General features: G+C 36.9%; 1 protein-coding gene across 3 annotated transcripts; it reads right to left on the bottom strand.

Moving 5' to 3' along the window:
• Positions 1–2772: 2772 nt before the first annotated feature.
• Positions 2773–7484, bottom strand: LOC145807912 (uncharacterized). 3 transcript variants are annotated; one of them, XR_014351322.1, is made up of 4 exons: positions 7148–7484; positions 5446–5532; positions 4239–4323; positions 2773–3985 (listed from the first exon to the last, which is right to left on the bottom strand). XR_014351322.1 is itself a non-coding variant. In XM_082906921.1 (4 exons), exons 1-4 carry the CDS (start codon positions 7022–7024, stop codon positions 2947–2949), a joined length of 471 nt encoding a protein of 156 aa, XP_082763047.1. In that variant the 5' UTR covers positions 7025–7450; the 3' UTR covers positions 2773–2946. The 3 variants fall into 3 exon arrangements, 1 of the variants encoding a protein (XP_082763047.1); XR_014351321.1 differs by lacking the exon at positions 4239–4323 and having other exon boundaries at positions 2773–3105; positions 3894–3985; positions 7148–7450; XM_082906921.1 differs by lacking the exon at positions 4239–4323 and having other exon boundaries at positions 2773–3105; positions 3894–3985; positions 6892–7450.
• Positions 7485–16017: the final 8533 nt, after the last annotated feature.

The raw sequence follows: 16017 nt of genomic DNA, 5'->3' as shown, positions 1-16017 counted from the left end.
AAACTTCTTTTTGACAATGGGGGGTGAGTGGGGATAATGGAGGATGAATGGGTACACTTGAATGGATCAAAAAATGGCTCAATGGGGTGTCTCTACTGAGCCGAAACCAAAAAAAAAGGGGCCTGCTGCTATTTCGGGCCGAGTCAACGAAATCTACTATTAAGCCCAACTTCAAATAGGAATATCTCCTTTATATGGACTTGGTTTTAGGTGGTCCTCAAGTCTAAATTGAAGCCCCAGAAGTCTACTTTCCAATGGTGGTGGCCTAACATCTAAATTCCAAGTGTACAAAGAGATATGCCTAATTTAGTGAAGGCTGTTCATTTCTCTCGGGCTAGGTCAACAAAATTTACTCTTAAGCCCAACTTCAAATGGGCATATCTCCCTTATCCGGACTTGCTTTTAGGTGGTTCTTGTGTCTAAATTGAAGCCAGACTTTCCAATGGTGGTGGCCTCATATCTAAAGTCCAACTGTATAAAGAGAAATGCTTAATTTAGTGAAGACTGTTCATTTTCCTCGGGCTAGTCAACAAAATCTGTTCTTAAGCCCAATTTCAAATGGGTATATCTCTCTTATCCGGACTTAGTTTTAGGTGGTTCTTGGCTCTAAATTGAAGCCCCAAAAGTCTAATTTTCAATGGTGATAGCCTCACATCTAAATTCCAAGTGTACAAAGAGATATGCCGAATTTAGTAAAGACTGTTCATTTCCTTCTTAATGATTTGATGCTCATTCTTTTCCTAAACCAGTTTTCTTTCATCCCTTCTTGTTTCCTTCAAATCCAAACCTATCCAAACCTATAAACAAGATGTTTTTTAAATATTTTTTCAAAAGTTCATCTCCCTTTCATTTATTTCCACTTTGTCCTTACTCAGTTTACTGAAAAGTGCAATATTTTAATTGAAATGGGAGCCTCAGAACTTCGTAGAAACATTTGGAAAAATATTTTTAAAAAAAAGGTTTTATGGTCTAAAATAGTTTAGCCAAAAATGTGTGAAGATTGGGATTAAAACTCAAATTCCATTTTTCTTGTTGAGGACTGCTGGGGAACACATTCTGATTGTCATCATCGAGTAATCAACAGAAAATGGGGTGTCTACAGTACTCCCCATTGAATTCTACCCCACAAACTGACACCAACTGTACCATTGATATGAAGAACCCCTGTACAGTTTCACTGTAAAGCACATACCAGATAAAGAAAGCCAAAACACCCCTATGAGGGGGGTAGGGTTACCCTGTCTTAGATACGACATGATCTAGGGTTTCCCTACTCCAAGCAAATAGTTTCACAATATCCTGCATATGGGTGAGCATCCTATTCTATGTTGGAACAATCACCATGGCTTTACTCTGTGCAACTAGTCCGATTGGTCAAAAGAGGTACCTCGACAAGGTTGCCTAATATACCTCTCACGCCTAACACTGAGAAGTAAAAGAAGGATTAAGCGGTACAATAGTAATTCAGATGCAAGGATTGTGTTTCCAATATGGCAGAGCCCATGACTGACCAGCCTTTTGGCAAGCTTTTTAAGCAAGCCTCTGGCAAGCCATCTAGGAATAACAGATGGAAAACATAGTGACTTAAGAGTATCAATGCAAATGCAAATGCAAATGCAATGCAAATAATATATATGTGTAGATAAAATTTCACATCATGAGGTCCAAGTCAAGTTCTCTAAATCCCCAGTAGAGTCGCCAGAAACTGTAGCTGGTTTTTCATGCTCTTCGGAGGGGTTTAGTCTTCTCGGATACGCTAGTCCTATAGTTCAAATTCCCGTGGTTCTTAATCTGGTTTCACAAGTGCAATGTGAAACAGAAAAACACAAATGAGAGTCCAAAACCAGCAAATCTTTGAAAAATCTATTTATAATTAGAAATGCCAAAAACGGACTACATTGTCAGATTTGAGAGTCGCCACCTAAATATTTTTTTAGAAAATTTAGGAAACCCGTGACTCGTGTCAAAGACCACTTGTCCGTCATAACCAAAGTGTCTCGACTCGGGAACTTAGGTATGAGAGAGGAAGGTCATAAATTGAGTATGCCACTCACCCGATCAAAAATTGACCTCTACTAATCATGATGTGATTTTAATGTACAGTATATGCTCATGTTCTGATTATTATGCTAACTTACTATGTGAGGCACACAAGTATAAACTACGTCACTTACTTTGGAATACTCTGATTTCATGTCTGTTTGAAAAGAATTTTGAATATATACTACTCGAAAAAGTGAGCTCATATGTATATTTAATGAAAATCATCCCAACTTAAGCGAAATAGCCTTCATTCACCGACATTCATAGAGATATCACTACAACAGAAAAGGGTTTTTACGACGCGCAATGTACACCGTAAAAACTCTTCTATGACGTGCAACGCGCATCATATTATGACCAATTATGAAAAATAATTCACTTTCAACAACATGCTTCGTATGCTGTTAAAAATTATTCTACGACAAATTTTGTACGTTGTTGTTACTTTTTCTACGACATGCTATAGTACATCGTTAAAAACTATTTAACGGTACATTTTGTGCGTCGTTGTTATTTTTTCTACGACTACTTTTGCACGCTGTTAATTGGTAAGGCAGATAACGACGCTGATTGCGCGCCGTAAAATATGTAATACGACGACTTATTATGTCTGCCGTAGAATATGTAGTTTTTTTATTTTTAAATTCAATAGGTTTTATTTGACCAATTTTTACAATCTAACAAATATTACAAACAAGCATCACAAAATATCAATCAACCACCAAAATATTGTTTGAAACATCAAAAAGAAACTATATCCATAAATTATAAACATTCAACAATTGTCTATACATTCTAAACATTCAAAAACTATATCCTTAAGTTCTAAACTGTACAAAAAGTTTAAACCACCCAGAACTATGCATATATAACTTTCTAAACATATCGATAACTATAAAGAGATTATCTAAAACTACTGACAACAGTTCCTAGAGCAGCTGCACCTGCAGCTGTAGCAAATCCACTTGCTCCTATCACAGGGACAAAGGTGCCCAATGTATATGTTAAGGCACCTAAATCCACAGCAATAGCTGGAGCAACTAACCCTGTTGCATTTCTTGTCTGCATGACAAAGGAAACTTCATATAAGTACAAAAACCAATGACTCAGGGACAAAAATATTTCTTGAAGTATTAAGAAATGATCGAGAAATTTTAATACATCAACAAATTTGAAGATCATCGTGGTTGCCTCCATACAAATTTGAAGATTTGATCCGAACAATTTTTTTTTTTGCTCTTTCCCATAAATATATACAAGAAGCAAACCTTCCCAACACATATGGAACAAACTGCACTGATGTAAGTCCATATAAATAATTTCCAAGTGAGAAAGGAAGCAAAGGGCTCAAACGGAGAAGCGTAACAACTCTAAAACCATTTTCTCCAATTGCCTTGTCAATCGCAAGAAATTTCTTGTTTTCTTCCACCAATTTAAGAATACGATCATAGGCAAAATATCTGGCAATTAGAAAGGCAACACTTGCAGCCGAAAGGGTAAGAAGATACAAGTTCAAATACACCCCATTTCCTTAAAATTTGTTCTCTCATACTGGCAAAACTTCCAACTTACCTGATTAGTATTTAGTAGTAACTCAATTAAGTAGGAAATCAGATAATGCTCCTGGAGGTCAACTGATCCGAAGAAATAGAATATCTTTCACATCAAGCCAAACATCATTACTTACCTTAACACACATTATTTTAAGTCTTTTTTTTTTCTTCTTTTTTTTTTTTAATTTTAAAAAAAAAAACCTAATTAATTGAATTTCCTGATGCATGTTTCAGTTTGTCTTTGCACATGCCCAACAACATATGTTTTTAAATTCAAGAAGCATTTTGATGCATTACCTGAATTTCAGGTTCAGCTACAACATATGGCTTAAGTAGTTTATCTCCAAATGCACGAGAAACCGCAAGAACACCACCAACCCGCCATGTTCCTAAGGAAGTTCAGCAACAATGTGAGTAATTCATATCTAGAAGACACTAAGCTATGCTAACACCAATTAACCAAGGAATAATCAGTGACATACAATGCATTTATAATTTTTATGCAATCTAATAATAGAGAATTTATATTTTCAGCAATGTATCAAACTCTAGAAATCATCCCCTCATCAAGACAACAATACCATGAAAGTCTAATGTAGCAGAAATCTCAAAAGCCACCACAGCAGCAAAGAATGTGCATACCAAAAATCCACACATTATAAAAGCCATCAGAGAAGTTAGTTTTGTGACCACGACGACTTATTATTTCTAACACTCATTTTGCAACCTGTATAATTAAATCACAAGTAACATTAACATGATCTATATAAACTCCACTTCAAATTAGCATGGTTAAATTACAACTAATCAATATCAGTACATAAAAATACACTAATCATGTGGTGCTGACAAATGAATTTCAAACAGTCAACAGTAGCATAGTTACTGCTAAACTTCCCATCACATAGATAAACAAACTTACACCACACACCAAAATTAGATATAACAATTAAACTCCAAAATGGATTATGGCTGGGTTTGCGGCACATAAAAGCAGAGTAAGGATGGCTATGGGGAGGAATTGATTATATAATTCAGAATGGGGATAGGATGCAGTTAACCCCTTTGCATCCCATCCCATCCCAATTATGTATTTCACAAGAGGCCTCTCCAGTACAGATCGGTTATTGAAAGAATGGTAACGCTTTCACGCCTCTATAAAAAATCTACTTTCGTTATTTTTATAATTGAAAAAATAACAAATGACATTTACATATTATAAATCAAATCAACACAATCGATGATATTACATAATATGTGAAGTAATTGGGGATCATTCCCTATGCATTGTAAAATTACATTTGAAATAGAGTACTAAAAGAATTTTTCAAAAACTTAAGGGATCATCCCATCTACATTGTAAAAATGCTCCTGAAATAGAGGGCCAATGAAAAAACTTTTTGAAGACTTAAAGGGACCATTTCATATACAGTATCAATATAATCTTAGAATTATTGGGTAATAATAAAATTTTGAAGAACTCCATGATATTCAAGCTGAAGTCTTTGAGCAAGGATTTTAGCCTTCAAGATAGATAAAGTTTACAATAGCATAAAAATTGAGTCAACTTGCTCAAGGAAAGTAAAACCAAACTTCAATTCTATATGCACGAGGTTCATAAGTTCAACTTCTAAATTTTATCACTCTGGAAGTTTGGAAATTGGGAATGAAACTAAAACAAGATATATCATGAATTTCATTAAGTTAAAAACTATGCTCATGTCAGAATTACTCAAACAACACAAATAACAAAGCAAAGAAACTACTTCAGCGCTAACAGCTTTTGGCACAACTACACACCATAAACAGATACACGTAGACAGAGTTGGAAATGAATGACATGATTTACCTGCCCAAATGATGAAACCCCCAGCTTGTTCAATTCTTTGGCGTTCATCAGATCTATCAGTTTTGTGATCAATAGACAAAGGGATAGCTGCATGAGGCACACCAAAAAATACGAAAAGTTAAAAAATATATTATTGCATTTTCTATGAATATTCAGCTAATCTAAAAGAACTAAAACCAACAAAAATCTGCACTAATACTTCGTGAATGGTAGTGTGCTTTCATAGCCCCACTTCCTATCATACCACAAAAGAACAAGAATCATAATTTTGTGCACAACCAAACAAGATCAGAGCGGCATAACACAGTTTGTTATAAATCAGCAAGGCAATTTTCTCATTCGTGACCACGAAAATGAATAATGAAGTATGCTGCAACAGGTGCAAAATCAAAGCCTTGAAGAAAGGATACAGCAAGAGGGATAAGTTAACAGTAAACCAATATATATATATATATATATATAGAAACAATGCAACAAAAATAAGGTTGGAGTGTGAGAACATAATCCTCATATTAGACAAGCCCAAGAGAATAACTCTAAATATTCTCATAAATGAGGGGAAAATCAATCACAATGAACTCTAGAAAGTGCATCTATATCCCAAACCATTTTTTATCCTTAAAAAAAAAAAAAAAAAGGAATATGCAAGAAGTAAAGTATATAAAAGCCAACATTCCAAGCAAAACAGCAGTAGAAGCCAAGGTAAATAATGGGCTTGCTTGGTCTTAGCACCATAACAAATTCTAAATAACGTCGTTTAGACAGTAAATGGAAATGCATAGATGAGATTGAAGTCAATAAACCTGAGATGGGTCTTAAATATCAAGAAATTGCGTTCAACATAACCAAATAAAAAATTAATTAATTAATTGACAAACAATTCTACAGCAATTTCTCAAAAATGTCTCACGCTTAATTTTTCCTACATTCAAACCAACATACCACCAATACAAAGAAAATCCACACCTAATTCTCAGAAATTATCAAATGGGTATTTTGAATTCTTCAATGCAATTAAAAATCAATAAAAGAACAGAAAAATCAGAGACATACTTTTAGTATATCTCAAAAAATTGCTTCACTTTTAAGAGATCCTAAATTCTAATAATCCTGAGATGGGTGTCAATTATCATGAAATTGGGTTCAACATAACCCAATTATAATTAAACAATTTACACCGATTTCTCAAAGTAGTCTCATATTTAATTTCCTACCATTGGAACCAAAATACCACCAACACATAAAGAATCTACATCTAATTCTTAGAAATTCTCAAATGGGTATTCTCCAACTAATATGTACGTATGCAAGCAAACCCAGATGAACAAATTCAGATTTCAAGTGAAAACAAAAAGTGAATCAAACATCTACAAAAACTTGAAGAAACCCAGATGCATAACAGGTACAAGAATGATTAAAAGAAAGAAATTTTTTATTTTTGCATACCACATAAAGAGGTAGGGATTGGAAGATTGAAGATTGAAGATGAAGATGAAGATGAAGATGAAGAACTAGAGGGTTGTTGGTAGAAATCTCGACCCCCTTCTTGGAATACCCGCTGCACCACATTATCGTCCATGGACACAAACCCAATACAATTCCAGAGCTTCTCTCAATTGAAGAAAATAGAGAGAGAATTTTCGATTGCTTTTTGGGTTCTACTTATATGGATACATACATAATGATGATAAAAAAAACTCACCGAACCGAACAGGTGAGTCTATTGCTTAACTTCAAAATCTTCCTGAGTCTATTGCTTAACTTCAAAATCTTCCACAGGTGAGTCTTTGATTTGACTGACCTCAACGGTGTGGAGCCGCAACCAGTCCAGAGGTGTTGACGAAGAAGAGAGGAAAGAACGAGTACAAGAGAGTGAAAGAGTGACAACTGTATCGTAGCTGGAGGTTTTGCCTCAAGTTTGACCACCAGCCTCACCGATCGCCAGAGAGAGAGAGGAGAGATCAAAGAACGATCCAGAAGAGAGAGGCTACTCTTGAGAGATTAGGTTTTGGTTTGGGGCAAAAAATCTAATATGAATCTGTGATACGAGGAGTTGGGGCTTTTGGTTTGGGGCTGAAGAGGGCTTTCGATTATTTTATTTATTTATTTATTTTTGAATTTTTTTTGGTATTTAGGACTCAAAATTTTCATTTTGACGCTATTTTTTTTTTTTTTTCTGGTCGTACTTTTAACAACAGCAATTGCAAGTCGTAGAAAGTGCAATATTTTAAACGATTGGCCTTTGTGCGTCGTGGAAAGTGTAATTTTTAACGACTGACTTTTTATGCGACGTGAAATGTTCAATATTTTTAACAGTTGGTATACGCGCGTCGTGTATAGTTAATGTATTAACAGCATGTCATATGCACATCATAGAAAGTTTTATTATTTACGGTTAATATTGTAAGCCGTAAAAAAATCTTCATTATTAGCATTTATAGCCTACGCAATAGACACGTCGTGGTAGGGAAATTATTTACGACATGCAAAAAAAGTAAGTCATAAAAGTGAGAAATCACGGCTTGCATTTACTGTATGTCGTTAATGTGGAGTAGTAAAAACTCAATTTTGTTGTAGTGTATATTGAATAAGCACTTAGCCTCATAGTGGTATGTTTGATATGGCAACACGAACACACATGTAATACGCTAAAGTAAGAAATGCTCACCTAGTACTCAACCGAGACAAGCCAAAGGAAAGGAAATAATTAGAAAAATACATGCTCTAATATGCAAGTGACTAATGCAACACATACAAAATGCAACTATTGAATTCGGCTTCTTAACATGACATATGGATCAATTCAAGACATATGGTAGCGCATGTATTCAAGCAAAAAATAATCGATATTTATCAAGTATGATGAGCCAAATCCTAATGTATGCAAAAAATGGGTGCAAGTCATGGTAATGTATGAAACCAAAAATATGATACTAAATGCAACCGTAGTAAGTAAGTAAATAAAAAGGGAGAAAGAATGAGGGTTAGAAGGCATACAAAATATTACATGTGTTACAAATTTGCCCTCGCACAAAAGGATCCGAATGAATGTCCTAATTTAAACTAATTATTACAACACCAAATAAATTAACAAAATCAACTAGCTATTACAAATTCAAATGAAGCCAACTAATTAATTACACCATACTAATATTAAAGCGCTAATTTAATCGAACGGGAGACGAGGAGCCACATGCGCACGACGGAGAACATCCTCTCGGAAACCTTTCTGTTTGTTGCCAGAATATGCTCTGTGGGCAGTCAGAAAATTATTCAGTTTTGGCCTCAGGTTCTGCTCTATTCTTCCACAAAAGTGCCACGGCCTATACAAAAATGGGTAGCTAGCCTTGAGAAGTGGTCGGCCGTACAGAATAGTGGCCGGCCGGCCACTGTTTTTTGGGGATTACCCTACTGCAACAGAGCTGAAACAAGGTAAAAACAAAGTGTTTCCAGGAGATGTTTATCTTCTATGCCCTTCTCTATCACGAAGATGATCAAGTGAGCAGTAGATTCAATTCACAAATCATTAATTGTCAAAAATTTGTTGCGTGATGATTTGTAAACCGACAGGACAAAAGCTCAATAAAAGGAAATGAAAGACCAACAACACCTCCTCCCTATCACGAAGTTACCTCAAGGAAAGGGATGGACATTGCTTCACGAATCATTAAACATCACTAAGAGTATGCAATGAGTCAAGACGCAATAGGTTCAATATAACGTTCGATTGAACCCAACTCAATTTTATTACCTTTTTTACTCTAATTTTATTAGCCTTTTTTCACATTACATTTCCAATTCTTATCTTTTCTTCTTTTTTGTCCAAAAGTGTAGATTACGTCCACTAAGTCCAAAAGTGATAAAGAGAAGTATCAAACAAGAGATTGTGCTTAGCATAAGAGAGATGTAATGCCTTGGTAATGAATCTCTGAAGAGATTAAACCATTAAGCATAAGAGGTCTCTTTCTTATGCCTTGAGCATCAATCTTTTGTTTGATTCAACTCTTTATCAAAATAAACAAAGAATTGAGGGAGATTGCAGAGATTATTACGATGATATGAACATGTATGAAAGCTATAAAAAAGTGCAAGAAAAGACTATCAACTCAAATGGATTGAAAGATATATCCAACAGGAATTACAACAACACATCTATAGTATTTAAAGCATGATTTAACACACAAAACAGCACTGAAATAACACAAAAATAGTGTTGAAAATTGAGTTTTTGTGGTGGAAAAAGTTAGCAAAAATGGGCTAAAGCCAAGGGGTTTCAAACAATCAACAAGCCCAAGGAAGGGTGGCTAACCCCTCTTCTTTTTTGTGACTTAATATTGCATTTTTGAGCTTAAAAAAAAAAACTCTAAAAAACAATATGAAAAAGCAAAGAAAGGATATAGAAAAGATGGTATAAAAGCTTAAAGTATACCTATTTAAAAGAGAGGATGCAAATTCGTTCACAAACTGCAAGTTGAACACTCACAAGAGCTAAAATTTGAATTCAAGAATATCAGCAAAAGGCCTCAAGTTTAGGCTTAGGAAGTGTATGTATAGTGTATGTATGTTGCAAGAGAGAGAGGTAGTGTGTTGAGCAAACTATAGGCACTTGACAAAATTTTCTAACCTCTAACCGTGAAGGGAGGTCATGCATTTATAGAAAAATAGGTTCTCACGTCAGAAATATTTATAACGAGACAACTGGTGTAAGACATGCACATGGAGACAACTAGCTGTCTTAAAATATCTGCTTGTCGGGAAACATGGTCGGCCGGTCATGAAGGGGGACGGCCGGCCAACCAAAAACGGTCTGTCGGCCACTTGTTGGCCAGCAAGTCTTTGAGTGGTCAAGCTCTAGAAAAAAAATTAGGTTTTGGTTCAAATGAGGTGAAAGGTTTAGGTTCTGACACTCAAAAATCGAAGCCTTTTGCTGAAGAAATGGAACGATTGTACAACATAACATTTCATCATCAAGTGTTAAACATAAGACGCTCAAGTTTTAAGGGCGGTCCAAATAGGGTATCTACAAACAATAAATCTGAATACTCTTGATACAATCAAGAAAACCAAGACGCTAATAATCAAGTTTGCAAAATTTTTATTACTAGTAAGAAACGCAAAAACTTGCTTAAGAAACTCTTGATCGAAAACTCTAAATCAAGAGAGAGAGAGAGAGAGAGAGAGAGAGAGAATTGCAGGAATGCTTGCTGGATTTTTAGATGGATCGAAATGGCTGATTTCGCAGCCTATTTATAGGCTTTGATGTATCTGATCAAATGGTCATGTCCCTTGATCGCACCGGATCAGATCTGACCGTTGGATCAACGATCTATGGTGTAGATCATTCTCACACCAAAAAGATACCATGACTGATCATACCTGATCACGATCAAGTGCCATCTCATCTATACGATAGCGTGCACTCCAATCAATAGCTATGATCAAACCGCTCTAGATTAGACACATAATCGTTCGATCGGTTGGTTGACTCATTGCTAACGGACGCCACATCACTGCCACACGGAATTGACTGTATTCCACGTCACCCATTGTATGTTGGATCCATGTCATCGCTCTAACCTGTTCGATGTAAATAGGAAAGCGCCTTCATGGCGTGGGACTAACAATCCCATGGGATTAGAAATAAGTACCCCCCAGTGAGGGGATTATTAATCCTATTGGGAGATAATATTAAAATCTAATTTTATGAGAATAGAGATGAGATGACTATTTTGTCCCTAAATTTAATGTTAAAATATAATAGTATAATAATACATTTATACGAACAAAATTATATCAACAACAAATAATATATAGCAATATATATATATATATATATTTATAACATATTTTTTTAATATTAAAATATATCAAAATGCTAAGGGTATTTATAGATTCTCATGTAGTTAATCTCATCATAAAATGACAAAACAAACACTAATTATTGCTAATCTAGTGGTTATCAAACAAACACAATTTTTCTTAGTCTTTTCACTAACAATCCTCACACTAACAATCCCTGATGGGTCATTTTATACACCAAAAATAACACTACACTATATCAAGTTCTTTAGAATAGTGGTAAGTCCAGGTATCGATCCATAGAGAAAAATGGGAAATTAAACTAATATAATTCTTAAACTCCTAAATTAATTTTGATAAAAGAGATTATTGTTTATAACGTAATGATAATTAAATTAAACAAAGGCAATAAACTAGCAATTATAAATAAAGATGAAATTACTGCTTTTGGAAAAAACCTAGGGTAATGAATTCACCACTAGTTACATAAACACGGTTTCAATTTGAAAATCAATTATGTTACGATTCAAACCAAATAATACTTCGAAACTACAAGTTCAAAGTATTGATCAATAAAATTAACACATTCAATTTATAGACACGAACCATCTCAAGTAGTATGAGTCATTCGCTCTAAACTAGGGTAGCTATACGACTCGTCCCTCGTAATATGGCTCGTCTCATACCTTGAACATGAAAGCACTAAAAACCATTGCATGGGAAGCATTCAATAATCACAGAAAAAAGAATACTTGAAGAAATAATGGAAACTGTTCAAACCATTACATAAAAGAAAACCAAAAACAAAACCTATTTACTTGGCTCGGGTTTCATCAAAACCCTAGAAATAAGAGCCTAGCCACTTATAGAGGAGTGGGAAGAAGTAAAATAAGAAGAAGCCTCCATGAAATTATCCTTGAAACTTGAGAATCCCCTCTCTTCAAACACTAGCCTCTTCTTTTCCTTGAAATATTTTTGAACCCTAAAAGCCACCTCTTTTCTTCTTTTTATTCCCAGCAAAACAGATTTCAATTTTCACGCACGCAACCCTAAGTGGGCCATTCGAGTGGCCATGTGGGCCTCTCGAGAGGTGGTGGGCCACATGTGCGGTGGAGCCTGGCCGCACGTGTGGTGAGGTGGTAGGATGGGAATTTTCATTACTCGCACAGAGAATCTACTTTTGCGTCACTTTTTCCTTGAATTTGCGTGTTGCCTGCCAAATCAATACAAGTGCACAAAACACATCATCTCTACCAAATAAACAAAATTTAAAGACTATAAATGTAACTTCAGCAGCCTCAATGTGGTACCTTTCGACCTACATCACATCCCCCAACTTACATTTTGCTAGTTCTCAAGCAAAACAATGGAAATAAGAAAAATAAAATATTCTAAGCCACTTTTATAGGGATCACAATTGTATTTACCATATGCAACAAGCTTTTAAATCACAAAGTTACCCCAAGTGGACGAGTATAGCCTTGTGAGGGTTTCCAGAAATGATACCCACAAAATTAACATATTCACATCTGTCCAACAACAATAAATAATCACACTACTCCAACTATCAATTAACTTATGTGCCAACTATAGTGTGATATTAAGACCTAATGAGTCATTGAAGGCACAGGTGCCCTTGGTGTAAAGTGCAGTCCCCATAACTAGTTAACTATCCACTATAGTAGCCCAGTGTAACTCATAATAATACATAACATATACAGAAAAACTAAACTTTTGCAACAAAGATTCTCAAAATTTTCTCTTTATTTTTTATTTTTAAACTGTGCAATGTCCTAATCCATTAAGCTTTCTAATCAACCCATGTAGCAAGCATTAGGCTAATGACTCCCAAACCAGACGATTTTAGGACACTAGGTGTGAGGACACCTCTACGGGCTTAATAACTCGAGCTGAAAAGGCTACGGATCCGAACAAGTCATTATTTTCCCTTAACTATGCAATGTCTAGGTTACTTAAGCTTTCTAATTAACCCATGTAGCAAGTATTGGGCCAATGACTCCCAAACCAGACGGTTTTAGGGCACTAGGTGTGAGGACACCTCTACGGGCTTAATAACTCGAGCTGAAAAGGCTACGGATCCGAACAAGTCATTATTTTTCCTTAACTATGCAATGTCTAGGTCACTTAAGCTTTCTAATTAACCCATGTAGCAAGTATTGGGCCAATGACTCCCAAACCAAACGGTTTTAGGGCACTAGGTGTAGAGACACCCCTACAGGCTCAATAACTCAACTTAAAGAGGCTACGAACCTGAAAAAGTTAAGTTTGTTTGTTTGTTAGTTTTTTTTGTTTTTGTTTTTGTTTTCTTTTGTGAGAATCAAGGCTACTCATTTATTCTTTTCTTCAACACTAGCAATTATCAATGATGTACACCAAGGATTAGAATAGAGAGATCACCGCTATGATAGTGTGTTTATGTGAATCAAGGCATACTCACGACAAGTGTACTAATAGCACAAACACAAACAACTCTCCTAGTGCATACATCACATGCGACTATTTACCCAACAAACCCTTTTCATACAAGTCTACTATGTTCTCCAATTAACATATGCTTATACCAACACCATACTGGCAAAAAACTAACATCAAATGAAGTGGTGCAATCAAGTGCAACAATTATAAATATGAATTGTACGTATAAATACCCTCACCCCCCAACTAGAATACAACATTGTCCTCAATGTAAGCAACTTTAAAGTAGATAGTAAAATGAGGGAGAGAGGATCTTACCATACGGCCTAGGCACATATCCAGCGAGGCAGGGACGAAGAAGCGAAGGTCCAAGCCTCCGTCGCATCCTCTCTCTCTCTGTCTTATTCTTCTCCCTCCCTCTACTTTCTGTGACTGAGAGATGAGAAAGAAGCGAAAGTCCAAGCCTTCGTCGCATCTTCTCTTCCTCGCCTTCACCACCGTCCTTCGTTGCCTCTTCCTCTCGTCCCCGTATTCCACTTCGCCTATCCGTGACCTCGTGAGTAGTGAATCTGCCATCATCGCCGTGGTACGGCAGTGGATCGGAGGCAACGTAGCCTTAATCCTCCTCTGTTGCCTCCGATCTGTGTTGATCTGTAAGTTATACACAGACTTCGATCTGTTAATCTAGGGTCTACGGCGGTGGATCGGACCCCAAAATATTATTTGTGTTGATCTGTAATGCTATAGCCTCGATCCTCCTCCAGCTTAGGGTTGATCTGTGTTGATCTGTTGATGACTCCGACTCCGACGCCTTTCCCTACGCTGCTATCTTGATCTGTTGATGATTTTTTTTTTTTTGTATTTGATGTTGTATTTGATCTGTAAGTTATACACTGACTTCTGTATTGCTGGTTTTTTTTTTTTGACGGGAAATTTTTGAGGTTGGGGAAACCCGATCCCCGTTAGAGGGCGAGGGCAGGGTGGTAATAGGCTCTCCATCGGGGATCGGGGCCGGGGATGGGGAAATTTCTACCATCGGGGATCGGGGGCAGAAAGTGTGATCCCCGGCCCCGGCCTTGGCCCGGCTCGTTGCCATTTCTAATCCAACGGTGGTGGAAAGTGCTGCTCAAATAAGGCATGCATCAACATCCGAGTCTCGAATGCCTTATCATGAACCCTAGCGCCAAGTTGATTAAAACATTGTTGGCTCAACTCCCGGTATGCGTAGAAGTCAATTTGCAAAGATGCAGCTGACTACTAATACTCAAGCTGACGGGCATTAACTTGGTCAAATGCCATCTACGAGTAATCTCGATATGCCTGATAGTCTGTCCGAAGATCAACCACAGATTGATGCATGGCGGCTTGATTATCCAAAGCAGCCTGATATTACGCGCATGTTATATGAAGTGGCAGTGGCGTTGGCGCAGCGGCGGGCTCTGCCAAAACATCATTAGGATTGGCCAGGGCATCGGGAAGGACTAGTGGAGATGGCAGGCAAGAAGTGGTTTGGTGCTATTAGGTTTTAGCCTATAGCGTTGGCAGTGGAAGCTAAACCTCATTGGGATCGAGTGCATAAGTCCCTTGGCCTTTGATGAATGCTGTAATGAGGTTGGCGAAGGGGAGGGCCCATATAAAACTGCCTCGGGTGTTGTGCAATTTGACTTCGTTTAGTATACGGGCCATTTGGTTGAAGATCAATAAAGGGATGTCGACCCAAAATCTGAAATCAAATCGATGTGAGGTATGGAGGAAGTCCCTTGCCACTCTTCTTTGTGGCCTAAAGGCATGACATTCTCTTTGAGAACAATATCAATGAAGAGGATGCGGCGTGGTAAGTTAGCCCAGCGGATGTTGGTGCAGTTGTCATCATCTTGTCGCCCCTCATAGGATTTGGTCACTAATGCTGGGACTGTGAGTTCTCGAGTGAACACCAAGAACTGCTCTGCATTGATAGTGTCCATAGAGCAGTTTAGAACCTCAGCAATGGAAGCTGGTGAGATCGCTAACTCCACCCCATCAACATTGGAAAGAAGGGCTCCCAGGGGCTCGTCATTGATATATATGTTCTAATAAAATATTCGCACAATGTGAGGATAGGCTGGTTCAGTAACGTTGTAAATGCCTAGCAGACCCCGATCTTCAAGTTGTTGCACACTCCACGTAGTGGGTTGGTGTCGCCAAAAGAAGGCCACGTCGAAGGGTGTGTCTCAGGTAATTTGTTTGTTAGCCCAGATGTCGGTTGGCACATCCCTAGTTGTTATGTTGGCATTGCAAGGCCATTTAGGTGCTCGGCGAGACGATGTAGCCATACCTGCACAAAGCAATACAACCAAA

The sequence above is a fragment of the Camellia sinensis genome, chromosome 14, assembly GCF_055761805.1.
Source record: "Camellia sinensis isolate YWXY chromosome 14, ASM5576180v1, whole genome shotgun sequence".
NCBI lineage: Eukaryota > Viridiplantae > Streptophyta > Magnoliopsida > Ericales > Theaceae > Camellia > Camellia sinensis.
Note: the sequence above shows the minus strand (reverse complement) of the source record. Positions and strands in the feature narration are given on the sequence as shown.

Bases quoted from the DNA above. Each gene is read 5' to 3' on its own strand.
- LOC145807912 (XM_082906921.1), bottom strand. From the start codon at position 7,024: ATGGACGATAATGTGGTGCAGCGGGTATTCCAAGAAGGGGGTCGAGAT. The intron at 3,986-5,445 runs GTAAATCATGTC...GAACTTCCTTAG, and splicing joins GGGTTTCATCATTTGGGCAG to GAACATGGCGGGTTGGTGGT. The intron at 3,106-3,893 runs GTAATGCATCAA...TTTGTCATGCAG, and splicing joins TAGCTGAACCTGAAATTCAG to ACAAGAAATGCAACAGGGTT.